The sequence below is a fragment of the Quercus lobata genome, chromosome 6, assembly GCF_001633185.2.
Source record: "Quercus lobata isolate SW786 chromosome 6, ValleyOak3.0 Primary Assembly, whole genome shotgun sequence".
NCBI lineage: Eukaryota > Viridiplantae > Streptophyta > Magnoliopsida > Fagales > Fagaceae > Quercus > Quercus lobata.
Window position 1 is genome coordinate 5,200,454 of NC_044909.1, and position 18,715 is coordinate 5,219,168.

Sequence of the window (18,715 nt, forward strand, 5' to 3'; positions counted from 1 at the left end):
TTTGTGGTATGGTTTATATAGCCTGTCTTCTTCTTGTCGTTGGGGTGTCTTTAATGACTCCATTTATGCCTCTAGTAACGTATTTGGTATATTAATGAGGTTGTCAATGGGCTTGTCTCTGTTCGTGGCCATTGGTAAAGGCTGCGCATTAAATGCCTGTATAAGGCTGCGAATTAAATGCCTATTTAAGGCGCTTGTGATCGTCCAATCAAGGTTGGGTGACCCAAAATTGGGTACTCATCAGTCATCAACTATGTTACTTTAGTTTGTGTGCGTAGGAAGACATACTATTAATTCATAGGGTATTGTCATGTATACTAGCGCTTTATTTAGCACAAAAATTTTAGGTTAAAAAAAAAAATTTGATAGTACATCTAAAGTCACAATAAATTTATCATTCTTGATTTGTCATAATATATATAATAAAAAAGATGTTAGTGATATTCAAGTGTGAAAGTGTTGTTGTACTAACCAAAGATTCAAAATATGCAAGATGATTCCCTCAATTAAACTAATGGAGCTACTTGGCTTGAATTTCCAATCGATCTATGCAATCATAGTTGCCAATTGAATATGCAGAATATATTTGCTTTTTTCACTGGTGTACCCTCGTTCATATGTGGCATAGTATGCGTCTAAAAATACTGCATTGGCAGGGCAATCATCCATAGGCTTCAGTGACACTGCAGATTGACCAAATCCAAATTCGCCACAATCAAAAGAAGTTTTTGTATTACGACCATTCCTCTGTTGGGTCTATGTATCACACTTGCAAATATAGAACCTGGCGATATTTTTTTGCTTCTCAAGGTCATAAAATTGGCTAGAGAAATTATTGGACCGGCTTGAACGTCAAATCCTAAGTGGAATTCCCAGTTGGCCAAACTAATCACACAGAAAAATTGAGGCTTGGTTAATTTTTTTCAAGCTCTAGAACATGTAGTTCAATGACAAGGAAGGAAGGAGAATGTACGTGGGCCTTATATAGGGATTTTTTTTTTTTTTTTAAAAATTAAATTTTAGAAAACTTATATATGGGTATTGATTGTGTTTGTGTCTACTGTCTAATTATCTACTTAGTCATTCATGGAAAATTATTGTGTACTCCCGGAGTACTATAAATGTGTACTCCCTCCTCTCACATGAATGGTGGGTCCCACTAATTAAATTCATGGTGGGACCCACCATTTATGTGAGATTAGGGAGTATGCATTTATGATATTCTGGAAGTACCTAATAATTTTCCGTCATTATTCATATACACACTGAGATTACATACCAGTCACCGCATCTAGTCAAGGATGCTTTTAAGCCCATAAAAATAAGGTTTTTATTTATTAAAAAAAACAAGAAAAAAATTTCTCAACTAAATTTAATTTTTAGGAGGATTATGGCTGTAGTTTGGTGAGGAGGGAGAAAAAAGGAATTCCATTTGTGCTATTAACAAAAGTTTTGTTCTCGAAATTAAAGAAACTAAGGAGCCGTTTGGTAACGTTGTTTTAATAACGTTGTTTGTATTTTTTGGAAATATGTATAGGTAAAAAAGTGTATGAAAATACGTGTAATATTGTTTAAAAACTGAAAACATATTAAACTACTATAAACTACTATACCAAACGGGCCTAAAGAGTTTGGTGAGAGATAGTTAACTCTTAAACAACCTTAATGACCTTGCTTTTTATAACGACTTTTGATTTTGCAAAATGTCTTTAAAAGGTAGAACTTGTTTGAAATGGTAGATACCAGCAGAACCTATGCATTGGGTGGTGCATGCAATTCATGAAAATCTAGATTAGTTTCTTTTCTTTTTTGGCTGAACAAGGCAAGTTGGTTAATCTTGTCTGATTGGGTTTTGTTTCTATTTGGTGAATGGCGGCTTCTGGATCTTCTTAATTTAAAAGTTTGGGGGCAATGAGTAGTAGTTGTGATAAAATTATAATTAAATGCAAATTTGAGATTTGGGTGTGTGTTTATTCAACTAGTTCGTAAATCTTCCATGCCAATTCAATTTCTATACACATGTTAAGAGTTTTATAATTTAGTGGTATTGTCTATACTTCTTTATGAGGATAATTAGAGTTTAACTCCTTATTTCTTATTATTGTAACTATCAAATTATTTATTAAAAAAAAAATGAAAAACACTTCTATTCACAATTTAGCCAGCATGGATTCATGGCCTGCAACTCCAAACCATTTGCAAGTCCTCGCATGGAGCCCAAAAATTGATGGCAAAGAAAATCCCTTTATTGCCTCCAAGACACAACCCCCTCACTTTTCCACTTTGGGTTTTCACGTAGGATTGGACCGCATGATGAAACTAATCTTAATTCTTTAGTCACAAGCCCAAATAGTTTGCGAAATACAGGTTTGGGTTTCAGGATTTTGTGTCATCCTTTTGTGGTAGCTGCAGGTTAAGTTTAACCATTTCGTCGAGGCTTGAGTAATTGAGTTGGGCCTTTAGCAACTTTCTGAGTCCGAATTCGAAAATTTAATTTTGCTGGCCTATTGTATTGGGCTGTAAATATTTAGCCTCGAATGCTATCTACATCTTTTCATTCTGTGTTCTGTATGAACCAAGAGTCCAAGACAGCAGCATAAAATGGTAAACATTGGTTGTGCCATATAGGAAAATTCATAAATATCATTAATTAAACAAAATAATAAAGACATTTAAACCCACAAAATGTTAGAAATACAAATTTTTTTTACTAAAAATTTTACAAACTGTTGATGTGGTGGTAGTTATTGGTAAATGAAAAAGTGACATTAATGATGAACCTAGATAAAAACCAATAAGAAGCTAACCACATCAACAGTTTGTAAAAATATTGTAAAATAGTTTGTGACTATAACATTACTCATAAACCCACGCCTCTTGGGATTCTTAATTGATAGAGTAACACTAGTGTGACTACCATAAAAAAAATCTATTCTTATTCTTAGGTAAAGTTTGGATAACACGTCCAGCGTTTTTTGGTGGGTCTCATGCACTGTTTATGGGACCTGCAAGTAATTTTTTTTTTTTTTTTTTCAGAAAAACAACTTTAAAACTGTGTCCCAAGATACTATTCAAATATTTAAAAATTATTTTGCTACAGTATTTTCAATTTTCAACAATAAACGGTATCCAAACAAACTCTTAAGCAGCTTTTAGTGTAGTGTTGCTGAGAGGTCATCAGAAACTTGAACCTCTTAAATTACATGAACCATGTCTACAGGTAAGCCCATATTAAAGAGAGAATCCAAGCCACTGGAGGTGTACCTCTAACTCTCTAAGATTTTGATATTGATTTGGAATCGGATGTTTCAAAGGTTCGTTTGAAGCCCATATAAGGAAAATTGATCTGAGTAAAACATTGGAACATTCAAATTTAAGCCAACTATAGTTCAGAAAGGGGCTTGTATAAGCTTTATTTGGAATATTTTTGGCATTTAACAAAAAGCAACTGATTCAGCTAAAGTTCATAATAATCAGGCCAAAAAATTTGTGTCAGCAACTAAGAATTCACGGGGCCTTAGAGTAAGTTAGCCAAACAGTGACAACCCTTTGAGATATTTTCCATGAAACTGAACTTGAATTATCCAATAAAAACTACTAGCTTAGAATCAAGCGTCCGTATCCAAATTTATCAAATTTAAAAGGGGACCAAAAAAAACTAACAAAATGAAATTATTTGATTTCATTTGCAACACGAGTTTGTATGATGATTCAATTGTTTCATTACCAACAAAAGGTTAAGAATTGATCTCTAAATACACTACTAAAAACATTTCTCCGTGAATACTCACTCTGTAAAGTCAAAAAGGCCAAAACACAATATGTATTCATGCTATGCTTACAGTTAAAAAGGAATAACAAATAGGCAACGTTTATCAAGCCCCAAGTCACATCCTTCATTGTATGTACATATACTCTTTTGTGTGATTTCAACATAAATGTTGGAATTAACATCTTTTCTTATTTGGGAGACCGAATGAAAAGACCTAAGAAGACCAGGTTTGTAGCATAAAAATAAAAGATGAAGGGTCTGATTAGAATTCACTTATTTTACTGAAACTGAAAACTTTTTACTGAAAGTACTATAAATATAAATAAAAGTAAAAATTAATTGTACTAGTATAATAAGATTTATGAATAGTACCAAAAAGTGCAGTGAGACCAATAAATAGTAGCAAAAATAAACTAAATAGTAAAATAAGCTGACTTTTTTAAACATGCCAAACGCACACGAAATAGTTATAACTTCCTTTTATCTGAAGATTTCTCTGATTTGGATCCAATGGTGATTATTCATATCAAATCAGCAATAAACTAAAAAATCAAATAGCATATCCTTACAAGAATAACTAGGTCGAGTCTACCAAAAGAAACAATTTATAGTCACTCAACCTTGAGAAAAGAACAGTGACACAGATAGTTAAATTGTTCCTCAGCATGCTTGATTTGCTCGTATTAAGGAAATGCAAAAGCACAAATTAGGACTACAATAATATGATATAAGCTTCAATGAGCTACAAGAAAGAGAATCAGCTTGACAACTGGATAAGTTTTTTAAGTGGGCAAAGAATCTCTCAAAAACACGGGGTTAAGCCTTCTTGATCATTTGATAAGTTTTGTTCTACAACTACTCCAAAGGCATTGGCTGGACCTTTGGTATAACCGTATAAGTCTTTCCACTTCCTGTCTAACAAAATAAAGATATAGAGAAACATTAATAGCATCATTATACATGATACAAAATCAGAAAAGAAACAAAAGAAATCTAAAAGATAGCTGTACATATGCATTCGGGCTGAGTTCCTAATACATAACAATATGTGGCCATCCATCTTTATACACTCAGGTTGAGTGGCTCTGACCCTTAATACAAACACTTCATATGAAAACGGACATCATGTTTTATGGCCACATCTTTCCTCAAGCTTATACACTTTAAGCTAACCAACAAATAACAAAAACACACCCAAAAGTCCATTCGGACATTTTCATAAACACTTCAAATGCATCCATTAAAGTACCTGAAATTCAATTCATGGTCATTTGCAACCTACCTTCCCCTTTCTCCCTCTTCTCTTTCCTCCAAGTTCCTAAGCATGGAGTCATATTGTAATCCATCAATCAACAAATCATTTTGTAATTAATTGAAAAACATGAAAGATCTAATGCCTTAGTGCTCACTACTCAGTGTCACCGTCAGTGGTGGTTGGGAGAAATATTCGGAGGAAAATCTGACAATAGATAACAATAGGAAAAAAATAAAAGAGACAAAAAAGCCCAAACTCTCTCTCCAGACAAAAACAATTGATTTCAACCTATCGTTTGTCCTTTCTACTGCCAGAGGCAAAACTCTCCTTTTATATATAGTAAGATGACAATAGACTCACCCAAGGATCTCAATAGGCCCTTTATAAATTTGATTAATCAGCCCTTATGGTATATTCCAACTAAAGAATTAATTAAATATTTTTCTAAGTAAAACTCACTATATTCTTTATTATTTATATTCTTTATTATTGACCCCTCATTTTGTTTTATAAAGATTAGAGACTCCTCAATACTCTTCATCATCAACTACATGAGGGATGTAGGAAGAATAATATGATAGAAAACAAAGCCCACGACTAGGAAATATGCTTAAATAAGCACCTAATATCCATCCTCTCTTATTGGGTGTAACTTTTTTTTTTGGGATGAATAATGCATTTCAATAAAGAAAACAAACATAAATCCAAATATTTCATAAAACCAAAACAAAAAAAAGAGTTCATAGTAATCAGGCCAAGAAATTTGTCTCAGCACCTAAGGATTCACCAGGCCTTAGTAAGCTAGCCACACAGTCACAACCCTTTAAGATGTTTTCCACTAAAATGAACTTGATTTATCTAATAAAAACTACTAGCTTAGAATCAAGTATCAGTATCCAAATTCATCCCAACAAAAAAAAAAAAAAAAACCCTAACAAAATGAAATTATTTGATTTTATTTGCAATGCAAGTTTGTATGATGATTCAATTGTTTCATTCTCAACAAAAGGTTAATAATAGGTCTCTAAACACACTACTAAAAACAATTCTCAAAAAAAAAGAAAAAAACACTACTAAAAACAGTTCTCTGTGAATACTCACTCAGTAAAGTCACAAATGCCAAAACACAATATGTATCCATGCTATGCTTACAGTAGAAGAAGCATAACAAAATAGAAAGCCTTTATCAAGCCTCAAGTCACATCCTTCATTGTACACATATACTCTTCTATGAGATTTTCAACATAGATGCCAGATTTGACATCTTATCTTATCTGGGAGAACGAAAGAAAAGACCTAAGAAGACTAGGTTTCTAGCATAAAAATGAAAGATGAAATATTTATGAGTTCCTTTTAACTAAGGATTTCTCTGATTTGGATCCAACAAATTGGTGATTGTTCATAGTGAATTTGCAATAAACTGAAAAGTCAAATGGCATATCCTTACTAGAATAAGTAGGTCAAGTCTACCAAAAGAAATAGTTTATAATCACTCAACCTTGAGAAAAGAAAAGCAACACAGATAGTTAAATTTTTCCTCAGCATGCTTGATTTGCTCCTATTAAGGAAGTACAAAAGCACAAATTAGGACTATAGTACAATGATATGATATAAGCTTCAATGAGCTACAAATAAGAGAATCAGCTTGATAATTGGATAATTTTTTTATGTGGGCACAGAATCTCTCAAAAACACAGGGGGTTAAGCCTTGTTCATCGTTGGATAAGTTTTTTCTACAACTAATACAAAGGCATTGGCTGGACCCTTGGTATATATGTACAAGTCTTTCTGCTTCCAGTCTAACAAAATAAAGATATAGAGAAAACATCAATAGCATCATTATACATAATACAAAATCAGAAAAGAAACAAAAGCAATCTAAAAGATAGTTGTACATATGCACTCAGGCTGCGTTCCTTATACCTAAACAATATGTGGCCATCCATCTTTGTACACTCAGGTTGAGTTACTTAAGGTTCTGCCCTCAAGACAAACACTTCATACTAAAACAGACAACATGTCTTATGGCCACATCTTTGATCTAGCTTATACCATTAATTAAGCTAACAAACAAATAACAAAAACACACCCAAAAGTCCATTAGGACATTTTCAAAAACACTTCAAATGCATCCATTTAAGTACCTGAAATTCAATTCATTGTCACTTGCAACCTTCCTTTTCCCTTCTCTCTCCTCTCTTTCCTCCAAGTTCCTAACCATGGAGGCACATTGTAATCCATCAATCAACAAATCATTTTCTGATTAATTGAAAAACACGAAAGATCTAATGCCCCACTTACAACATAAAATCCTGAGTGTCTGCGATTTGTGAGAAGGATCCCTCCCATGCCCGTTTCTCTGCGATTTGTGATGGAATAGACAACAACCCCTGAAATTTCTGCTGCCAGTATCCCTCTTTTCTTCTTCTTCTCCTCTCTTTTTCCTCTCTGTTCTTCTTCCATACGTGTTTCTCTATCAGTACTCACAACTCGGTGTTAATGGAAGAAAAACTGGAGGAAAATCTGGCAATAGATAACGATAGGAAAAAAAATGAAAAAGACAAAAAAAAAAAGGTCCCTTATAACTCTCTCTCCAACCCAACACAATTGATATCAACCTATCGTTTTGCCCTTCTACTGCTGTTCTATTACAATACAGACAAAGGCAAAACTCTCTAGTTTTATGTATTACCAGTTTATCATTTGATGCACATGCAACACTATCAAAGAACATTTATAGTAATTCTATCATGGCTTTGCTTAAATTATAAGCTGAATTTCTCTGTAACATTTAAAATGAGAAAAAAAAATTATTAGTATCAAAATTACTTCAAAGAGTATTTTGTTATGCAGATGCTCAAATCAAAATCTAGAGTTTGTAATTTGTATTTTTATATGAGAGCCTTCCATTATATCATTCAGTCACTGCATTTCCAAGAAATAAAAAAACAACTATAAGTCAATTAATCATAAATGTAATCTGTAAAAGGAACCTAAACATTGATAATGACAATGATATTTTACCTTCATCTCACGAAAGTGCTATAGGATCATTTTCCCCAAATCCTCATTCAGAATTTGAAATATAACCACTTACAACAATAACATCAACAAAGCCTTAATCCCAAAATTTTTAGGTCAGCAATGGATACTCAACAAATTAGCTAGGGCCAGCCATGAAGATAAACAATCAAACAACGATAATATTGGTGGTCTGAAATTAAAGGTAGATGTGTTGTGCCTGATCAAGATCAATTAAAGGTAGTATCTAATCTTATGAAGAAACCTAGAGTTTGTCCAATACTTCCTCAATGGGTATCTATTCCTGCACTCACAAAGTCCAAATTTTTAACACAAGAGAACCATTTCCACAAACAAACAGAATTAGCAACCGGAAAAAAAAAATGTTATAAAATGTTCAGATCTATTACCAAATCCACGGTTTCCTTCAACATAGCCACCAATACTTTAGACTTGTCCCCATCTCTTCCTTCCTCTCTAAAACACTCTATCACACTCCAACAAATTTCTATCACCACAGAACCATTTACAAATCAGAGACTCCATGAAAACATTACAAAAAGAAATTAAATTTAATTAAAAAGAACTTTAATTACCCTAAAAGCAAAATTCACATATACCCAGATGGCAAAGCACCGGGTGACCCAAAAATAAAAATAAAAATACCCCAAAATATCCCCCAAAAAGTTCTATTGGTTTTCACATGCCGAGAATTCCCAAAACTCAAAATCCCTCTAAAGTCTAAACAACTCAGCACATATCGGCTAATAACATTAGTTACAAAAGAACCCAGATGCTAAAAACTCAGTTTTACGGACTTTTACCCCAAAACAAAAGGCAAAATAAAGCCCGAGAAGAACAAAAAACAGAAATTAAAAGTAGCCAGAAAGCCAAAAAAAAAAACCTGCTGAAGTTGTCGCAAATCTGTCCCTTGATGGCCATGGCCATGAGCAGAGTCTTATTGTGGTCAGACTCAGAGCCATTGTTTTCACAAAAATCTCACCATAGAATTAGAAAACCTTAAAGGGCCTGAAAAGCCATATCATGTAGACCGACTCAGAGCCATTGTTTTCACAATTAAAAATCTCACCATAGAATTAGAAAACCTTAAAGAGCCTGAAAAGGTATATCATGTAGACTGAGAAAGTACCCACTTTTCTTTTCTCTTTTTCCTGTTACGGAACCTTTACTTATTGTGGGCAGACGCAAATTACGAAAAACCACCCAGTTTAACACGCATTGCCACAATAAAATTTTATGGACGAAAATGTAATTTCAAATCCTGCTGAACGAAAATGTATATATATAAAATATAAAAAAAAAAAAAATAGAAACAACATGAAGATGAAGTTGCCAACTTGCCTACGTGAAACCTCCTAGCTAGCTAGGGCTTAAACACCAACCAATAATACAGAGCCTTTTATTATGAAGAGGAGAGAAATTGCTACTATAACATAAAACAAACAATTGGCAAGTTGGCTAGCGACAATCTGCCTTTCATTTCTCCTACACAACAATATTATGTATTCTTGCAATACAGATTAACGTGACAACACAACTCCACAGATATGATGACCAAATTGCTAAGCTCCATGATCTTCAATGATGACAACCGGAACCATTAGCAGGATCAGGCAAGTAAGTGCATCGATTTGGCCCAGAAGGTGTAACCGGGGCTCGATCTTGTGAAATTGAATCCACCTTGGCTGTCTCAACTTTTTTTGTTGTAACCGGGGCTCGATCTTGTGAAATTGAATCCACCTTGGCTGTCTCAACTTTTTTTGACTTCATGACAGCAACCAAAGGCCTTGTGGCTTCAACAGGCTTGCTGTTAAAAATGAGCAACGTGAGTATCATCATGATCATTATCACCACCTTTACAATGGTGGAGAAAGTTTTCTTTGAAAACATGTTTTGCTCTCTATCAATATGTGGTTATGATGGTTTCTAATCAACTTCAATGCACGTTTTTTGAATGAACAAATGGGCTCAATATATAGAAAAGAAAAAATAAATAAACGTCTCGATATCGGTGTATAATAATGATGGGTAGAGAACCTGCTCCTTCGGGCGAAATATCTCATGTAGAGAACCTCCTTTGTGCGAAAAGGATAGATTTGACTGCCAAAAAAACGAAAAATAAAGAAAAGGATGATTTGAACACGATTTGTCAACGCCGTGGTGGATTTACACGATTTGTCAAATCGATGAAGTAAAAAAAATATAGGCGTACATTAATAAACGAGAATCAATTAGGAATTTAGGATACCTTGAAAAGTTAAAGATTAATAATCTTTTTTTAGATAAATGGAGTCAATCATAGGGACAATGGCACATACTGGCCAGATATACATATGTTACACCTAACAAAAATAAGTTCTTTCACATGAAGAATACTACTTAATATCAACATAATGCTTTAAGAAAGGATAGAAATATCAACATAATGCTTTTCAATGGATGCACCATTCTAGCACCATATTTTAATTTGATACTACCTACACAATATATCTAAGCCCACTGCATCCCTAATGGTAAATTATTAGTCATTACAACAGAAAATTTAAATTTATTAGAAATGAAATGATAATAATAACAACAATAACACAACAATATTTGAATTAAGGTTCCATCCTAGTAATAAAGAATGACACATATCTAAAAGGAAAATAAACTGGACCATGCGTATTTGTTCCATGAAAAGGAAAATAATGTCTACAAGAAGATTAAATTGTGTCACATAAAAGCCAAATTCTGAGCCCCTATCACGTGCCATCATCAAATTCATATACTTTTTTCCTATTATTATCTTGACTACTCTATCAAAATAAGAGGACTCCACTGCCATCATCAAATTCATATACTTTTTCCTACTATTATCTTGACTACTCTATCAAAATAAGAGGACTCCACTGCCATGTGGACCCACGGTGTAGACCTTTTCAGCATATTTATATATATAAGCTTAAACAGTGACTATATTTAAAAATTGCTTCAGCCCAGATAAGCCAAAGAATGTGAACTAAGTTTGTACACCACGTGACAAAGTTACATCAACCAGACAAAAAAAATCCTGAAAATACTTCAATATCTCACTATATTTAATTCTTTTTCTTTTTCTTTTTTGAATATATTATGTCAAATCCATAAAATTAAACATAAATAAACGACAATAGTTGGATAATCCAACCAACCAACCACAAATTACATGCATATCTTCCCTGCAAAAAATAAGTAAAGAAAGAAAGAAAAAGAAATGAAAAGTGAAGTACACTAATATTATTTCAGTTTCTTGTTACATTATTGGCATGGAAATTGGTTTCAATAAGACCACCAAGAGAAAGGAGGGGAAAAGAAAAAAGATCTGTTCAGCTTCACACGTTACACCAAAGAGAAAAGAAGTCCAACTCAAAACCCAAATATACTTCCAAAAAGGATCAAACTAAAACCAACACTGTGAGTCATAAACCATAATTTTGGCATCAACCAATCTGGCAAGTTGGTTTCAAACTAGCCCTTAAAATGAATGAAGTTGTGCAAACTAATTCTTACCAGCGCTCCAACAAATTGTACTTTCTATAAGAAATTAAAATAGCTGAAATGCCAGTAAACTTTAAAGTGACATCCATAATTATGAAAAATGCTGATACAGTTCACAAGTCACCTATGAATGATAAGCCTATTATTACAAGAATATGCAGCTAAAGATGTTCGTATGCTTTCAACATCCTGTTAAAGCAAACCTAGAGAGCACAAAAAGGCAACCTTGGAAACATCAAGCAATAACTTGCTTCACTCATAATTCTCAGTGTACTGCAGAGTGATGATATCATATTCATCATCAGATGAACCAGAGATCGACATGTATTTCGCCCAACTCGGACCATCATTCACCGGAACACATGTCTCTTTGTATATAGACTCCGCCACCATTTCTCTACAATCAGTAGTAAAAAAAAAAAAAAAAAAAAATCATTACTGTAAGAGATATTTTAGCCCATTAGCATAGGCACAAACTTAATTCTACTTTGTGTGCAAGTCAAGTCTCCTACTTGTACTAGAAGTCTAGTCTAGAGTTTAGTCTACTATATATACACATGTTATAATTCATTATAACACAGGATTTGTACTACACTCTAATATATTATTGATGTAGCCCTTTAAGGTTTACTCCGTGGATATAGGCCATTAAGTTGAACCATGTAACTCTCATGTGTTACTGTGTTCTATACTTTATATTTTCGCTTCCGCATTCATACTAGCATATTCAACATGGTGGATCGTGGATCAATGTTAATATTTAACAATTAGCATAAAGAACACAAGCAAACTACATGCTACAAAATCTTCAAGCAACAACATTCCCACTTCAAGAACAAGAATTTACTCTCTACAACGCAAAAAGGAACCACAAATGTGACAAAATGATAACAATCCCACTAATTTGTTCATTGAGACTTAATTTAAAATTTTTTTAAAAAAAAAGTTAAACCTTAAATAATTAAAAAAACAATTTTTATTTGAGTGAGAAAATCTTAACTTTAAAAAAAAAATTAAAAAAATCTTTTATTTGAGAATATCTTAAAATTAAAAAATAAAAATAAAACTTTTTTTTGGGGGAAAAAAAAAATAGCCAGTAGGGGCTAGAGCCAACACTGCCCATTGCCAAAGCCATTACTTTGGTGCTCTCGATTCAGAGAGAAAGATGAAAGGGCTGGGAGATTGAGACCATTTGAAATTTAGGACCACACACCGTGTAACCTTAAGGGGAACCTATATGAAAAAGGAACAACATAATTCAAAGAAGAAAAAAAAACAATCGACCCAGTGCGCAAAATTTGCACCCAAAACCCTTTGCGTCATTAATCTTCCAAAATAGCTTTACAAATTTTAAGATTTAGGAAAACCCCAACAGTACACAATCACATGGAAAACTCATAGTTTTGGAGCTAAATTTTCTTACCTTGCAGTTGCAGGATTGAGGTTGAAGAATTGATGTTGTTTTTGAGTTGAAATGAACCCATGACTTAGGATAGTAGTGTAACGTTGGATCACATTGGAAATATAAACTAGGTGGCTTTTGTTAACCTCCAAACCTAAGGTCTTTAAATGGGACAATGACAAGTATTAATTAGTTCTCCCTTAATTGCAGGCCGCACATCAGAAACCGACATTTCAACTAATCAACTCACAGCAACTTGATTTTAGGTCGGGTCCAAAACAAATAGGGAATACTTTTACTACCACAGTCTCGAAATCTCCACATCAATAATGTACCCCTTTTTTTTTTCTGGTCTTTCTTTTGCATTGTTGAGTTGGAAATTGAATTGGAGGTGGAGATGATCTGTGCGTGTGAGACAAGTAGCTTGCTTTGTAAAGACTCATCTGCAACAACGCCTCGCAGTATCACGTGACATGCCTTCTTCTTTTTTGAATACACAATAAATCAATGTTCAAATAATGGGAAGGTGGAAGTTAGAGAACATGCCTTTTTTTTTTCCATAACAAGCAATACTGTACACTATTTTTAGCTTTATTCATGTGTTATGAATTAATATTTGCTTTAATGAAAATTTTAAACGTTTATCTCATAGGCAAAAATTATCTCATAACACATTAATAAAACTAAAAGTATATTACAAATTCAGCACAAGCGATCAATGTAAATTGAGTTTTTACATAAAACTTAAAAATCTTTCAACTACTTAATTAACTTAATTAAGTAATGTATGACTTATCCAATTTTATGTGAAATAAATCAATATATAAAACCAAAGAAAAAAAATACTATGTGTAAGGACTGAACTTGGATTTGACCCAATATATAATTGAGTTTTAGCTTAATGAATTTGTAGAGCATGGATGAAAGAACTAATTCTAATGAGTAAGAAAGACAATAACAGTTGTTTATTTAAGAAAATCAAACACAAGTAAGGTAAGAAAAATTTGTCCTCGGCACAGTTTAAGGAGATCTGTTATAATGTCGAGTTGATGATCAAGGTTACAAGAGTTAAAAGGTTTGTTACAGTCTTTTTTTTTTTTCTCGTCCTCCTTCTTTCAGGCCACATTTCCATGCTATATAATATAATTTTTGGCATCATCCCCACCATACACGTGCAGATTAGATTCTAAGAACTTTTTCTTGTCCCATGCAACACCTTCCAGAACCTTTCTACTAGCAGCTGTAAGGCTGCTTCATCACTGTTCAGATATCACCTCCACATTAATGCGGCCAGAGAGTTAGCTGGAATGCATTTAATGTGGAGATAGCAGTTTTTAAAGATATTTGTTGCCTTCCTCTACTCCTCTCATATCCAATGTCTGACTTCTAATCGTGATACAACCTGGAAGGATGTTTGGGATGATAGGACATTCCTACTGATCTCGGATCCATATTTCCGATATGACTTTTCTCCTCGAACGTCATTTGGACTATTATGTACAATCCTTATCTCTTCCTTTTCTACCATTCACATAGTAACATTATTTGACCATCCTCGAACAAGCAAATATCCTCGAACTAGGCCATAGACCCAATATATACAGTTTTAACAGTACCTTTTGGCTATCTGGCCCTCACATTATGCATTTTAATGTATATTTTTTAAATGGGTAAAATACTATTTTGATCCATAAACTTTATCAAAAGTTTGTTTTTCTTCCCTAAATATTATAAATGTATATGATTAAAATATATTATTTTTATCATTTAATTTATATATAAAATAATATAACATGTATTTGGTTGAAGTTATACATTTTTTTTTATATATATTGAAATTTGAATGATTATTTGTCCCAGAAATTTTTCTATTTGATTGTATAGTTGAATCGATGACTATTAATAGGTACTAGCATGTAATCCATGCAAACACATGAATGCATTTAAAATTAAACACAATTTTTATTAGGATACGGCTTGTGTTTAGTGGAAGTTTCCACTGGACACGTTGGATGATGGACACATGTCCAAGAGTGGACACGTGTCCAGTGGAAACTTCCACTGGACACAAGCCACACCCTTTTTATTATATGAAAACATGTTTTGCTCTCTATCAATATGTGGTTTGATTTTTTATTTTTTATTTATTTTTTTATTTTTTTTGGGTTTGATGGTTTCAAATCAACTACAAATCGGCTCAATTAAAAAAAAAAAATAAAAAAAATAAAAAAAATAAAATAAAAAATAAAAACGTCTCGATCTCGGTCTATAATAATGTGGGGTGCCTTTCATAATCAAATATTTCACGTAGTCATCCAGAGAGCCTTCTTTGCCCAAAAAGGACAGATTTGAACACGATTTGTCAATGCCGTAGATTTGTATGCATTTATAGGAGAAACAAAAGGGCCCCACGCATTATAAGTTTATAACCACCAAACCTTAGTACTTTAACAATTCTTACTCTTACAGTTTTAATTCTTAGAATTTATAATTCTTTTCAATATGAGAGTCTTAGTATCCACCGAAAAAATCAAATCGATGAAGTAAAAAAAAATATAGGCGCATATTAATAAACAAGAATCAATTAGGATTCCTCAAAAAGTTAAGGATTAATAATCTTTTTTTAGAAATAGAATAGATTCAATCATTGGGGCAATGGCACATATTGGCCAGATATATATATATATATATATATATATATATATATATGTTACACCTAACAAAAATAAGATCTTTCACATAAAGGAGAGTAGTTTAACGTTGGATCACATTGGAAATATAGACTAGGTGGCATTTTAACCTCCAAACCTTAGGTATTTAAATGGGACAATACAAGTATTAATTAGTTCTCCCTTAATGGCGGGCCGCACATCAGAAACGACCGACATTCAACTCACTACATTCTTATGTATTACTAATCTGTGACTGTCATGTGAACGGGAGGACCCACGTTCACAATTTGCCCTCTAAAGATATGCTCCTCCTTCCGACAAAGGGATGTGCCCACTTGTACATGTTTCTTTCCAATTTGCTTAATCGCTTTTCATCTTTTATTTTTAAGTTTTTCTCGGACCACTCTCCCCCCAACATTTCAGCCACAAGATTACAACATAAAGTTTCGTGGTCCAATTTATTATTTATGGAACCACTGATCTGAAAGATCTCACACATGCCAAAACTAATGAATTTGTTTATGTGTTTGACATTTGGAGAGACAAATTTAGAAAATGTTGTTTGAAAATTCTTAATTAATGCAGTAATGAGTGCTTTAGACATACATACATAGAGGTACATGTATTGTGAATCAATATTATCATTTAGTCATGGCCTCTAAACAAAAATTTCTGGTCCCTAGCTATTGTGGGATGGTTATAGCAGCAATGAACTGGAAATTTTTACAACCGCTTGGGCCATTGGAAATTGAGGCTAAAGCCTTTGAAGAAGGCTTTATATTTGCTTGGTGTCCGAGAGATTATTCTTGATGGTGATTTTCCAGTGGTCCCAAATGCAATTGCTGGGAAGTATCTTCCACCATCTTCAATAGCATCGGTAGTTTATGGTATTTCTTCTCTAGCCCATAAGATTCGTAATTTTCAAGTTTCACATTCGAGATGGAATGGTAACCAATTGGCCCACTGATGTAGATCAGACCATCATGGCCTTTCTAGAATCCCAAGCGCGCCTAAACTTTAGTACCTTAACAATATATTAGGTCCTTAAAAAAAAGATGAGTCCAAGAAAAATTTTATTTAACTAAAATTTTAAAAGAAATGTAGTTTGCAACATTAATAATGAGACTATTATGTAACGATTTTAAAATAAGAAAATTCGTACTACTTAAAGAGCAAAATTAGATATTTTTGGAAAGTGTTGGTACGACCTAATTGCTCAAGCCTCTGGAGAGTAGTTTTTATATTTTATCCAAATTAAGAACAAAAACCAAAACAAAACTTTTGAAATGCTTTTCTTGTTTGGTTTCAAAAGTGGTGTATTTACTTTTCATTTCCAGTATTTTATATTCAAATCTTAAATCTAAATATAGAAAAAAAAAATTCTTCTTTTCCTATTTGATAGTGTTTGGCAAGTGGTTTTGAATACATAATTTGAGTATAGAATACATTATACATGTTAGAGATATATTAGCTCATTAGCATAAGCCTATGCTTAATTCTACTTTGGACCTATGCTAATGGGCTAATATATCTCTAACAATACGCAAGTTTAGTCATTATTTTCTATTTAAAATAATAATAATTTTCTCACTTACACACACTCACATCACTCAAAAAAAGTAGCTTTGTATTTTCACAATATTTACAAATATGCCACTACATTCGTATTCATAGAAAATGAAAATATTGAAAAGTTGTTTTTATTTTTTGTATTCAAATCCAACTTTTAAGATGCTGAAAATGAAAACTGAGTATAAATTTAAAACCAAACCGATCTTTTAATAGTGAATCCCATATAAAACTGAAAATGAATACAAAATATTGCGCTTTTTTCAGCTAACCAAATATCCCCTCGTTATCAAAGAAAAATAAACACGTGATCATGTCAAAAAAGAAGGAAAGTACAAAATTGAGGGTTTAAAAAAAAAAACAACAAAAAAGAAAAAAAAAAGTCATATATGGTTAGTTGGTGGATCCACCAATCTCTTTGAAAACAGCGGAAGCAGTAGTCGTCAGAGATGGAAAGTACAATAACAAGAAAAACAAAAATGTTGCTTTAAGAGAATAAAACAAGTGTCGGTGCGTTTCGTTTTCATCTGGCTATGAAAATAATGGGTTGCTTCTGTTTTTGAAGATAGGGGTGAGACTAGAGAGCACAAAGAAAGAAAGAAAAAAGGAAAAGGAAAAGGAAAAGCTTTTGTGGGGTTTGCATCTTGTGAAGCAGAAAGAGAAGGATTATAATTCTATGACCATGGAAATGAACCAAACTAAGCTCCTGAGTCAAAAGTGAAAGCAGTTTTGGAATATCATTAACCGAATCTGAGAGAGAAAGAGAAGAAAAGAGTCAAAAGACAGAGAAGCTAGGAAGAATATGCAAAGATAAGGGAAAAAGAAGCCCGATTTGCAAACAGAGTTAGTTTTACAGTGCGAAGACAGGAAGTTGCTTTCAACTGCAAAAAACAATAAATTAGGTACAATAAATTATCAATTTTTCTTGGTTTTTAAAATAATTTATTTATTTTTACATAATTTAACATGGTCTGACGTGGATAAAGTTTGTACTTGATTGGCTAAAATTTAATTATTTTTCTATTAGATACAAGTAATAATACAATTGCTCTCAATAGGACAATTAAGATAATAATAAACCTTCTAGCTATTTCCACACCCTTACCAGATTTATCAATAAGCGATAGAGTCTTAATGTGTCTATTGTATTTCTCTCTCCTCTATTGTATTTCTTGAATTTTAAATTAAAAAAAAAAAAAGCATTAATGTGTCTATTAGATATTGCAACAGAAAAAAATTTAACTTTAGTTGTAGAACTTTAACATAAAGCTCCTTTAGGTGGATTATCAACACTAGCATTTTTTCTTAAAAGAGCTTTTTAGCTCTAAAAGCTCTTTAGTGATAGAACTTTTGCATAAAGCTCCTTTTAGCTCATAGTCTGAAAAACTTTGCTCAATTGATACACATAAATTTATATTTTATATATTATTATTAATTATAGGGTATTCAACCTAATAATTTTTATTAAATTAATATTTTATAAA

At 32.7% G+C, this 18,715-nt stretch overlaps 1 protein-coding gene across 13 annotated transcripts; it reads right to left on the minus strand.

Annotated features, from left to right (window-relative positions):
• Positions 1–4,417: 4,417 nt before the first annotated feature.
• LOC115994137 lies at positions 4,418–9,192 on the minus strand. 13 transcript variants are annotated; one of them, XM_031118175.1, is made up of 6 exons: positions 8,953–9,192; positions 7,329–7,500; positions 7,172–7,240; positions 5,182–5,231; positions 5,022–5,090; positions 4,418–4,683 (listed from the first exon to the last, which is right to left on the minus strand). In XM_031118175.1, exons 1-5 carry the CDS (start codon positions 9,029–9,031, stop codon positions 5,029–5,031), a joined length of 432 nt encoding a protein of 143 aa, XP_030974035.1. In that variant the 5' UTR covers positions 9,032–9,192; the 3' UTR covers positions 4,418–4,683; positions 5,022–5,028. The 13 variants fall into 13 exon arrangements, 9 of the variants coding, with proteins under 9 accessions (XP_030974035.1, XP_030974033.1, XP_030974038.1 ...); XM_031118173.1 differs by having other exon boundaries at positions 4,418–4,687; XM_031118178.1 differs by lacking the exon at positions 5,182–5,231 and adding an exon at positions 6,526–6,585.
• Positions 9,193–18,715: the final 9,523 nt, after the last annotated feature.

What these genes read in the sequence shown, in the direction of transcription:
- LOC115994137 (XM_031118175.1), bottom strand. Translation starts at nt 9,031, where the DNA reads ATGGCTCTGAGTCTGACCACAATAAGACTCTGCTCATGGCCATGGCCA. An exon ending in ATTTGCGACAACTTCAGCAG is followed by an intron (nt 7,501 to 8,952) that starts GTTTTTTTTTTT and finishes GAGTACTGATAG; the next exon opens with AGAAACACGTATGGAAGAAG. An exon ending in ACTGACGGTGACACTGAGTA is followed by an intron (nt 5,091 to 5,181) that starts GTGAGCACTAAG and finishes CTCCATGCTTAG; the next exon opens with GAACTTGGAGGAAAGAGAAG.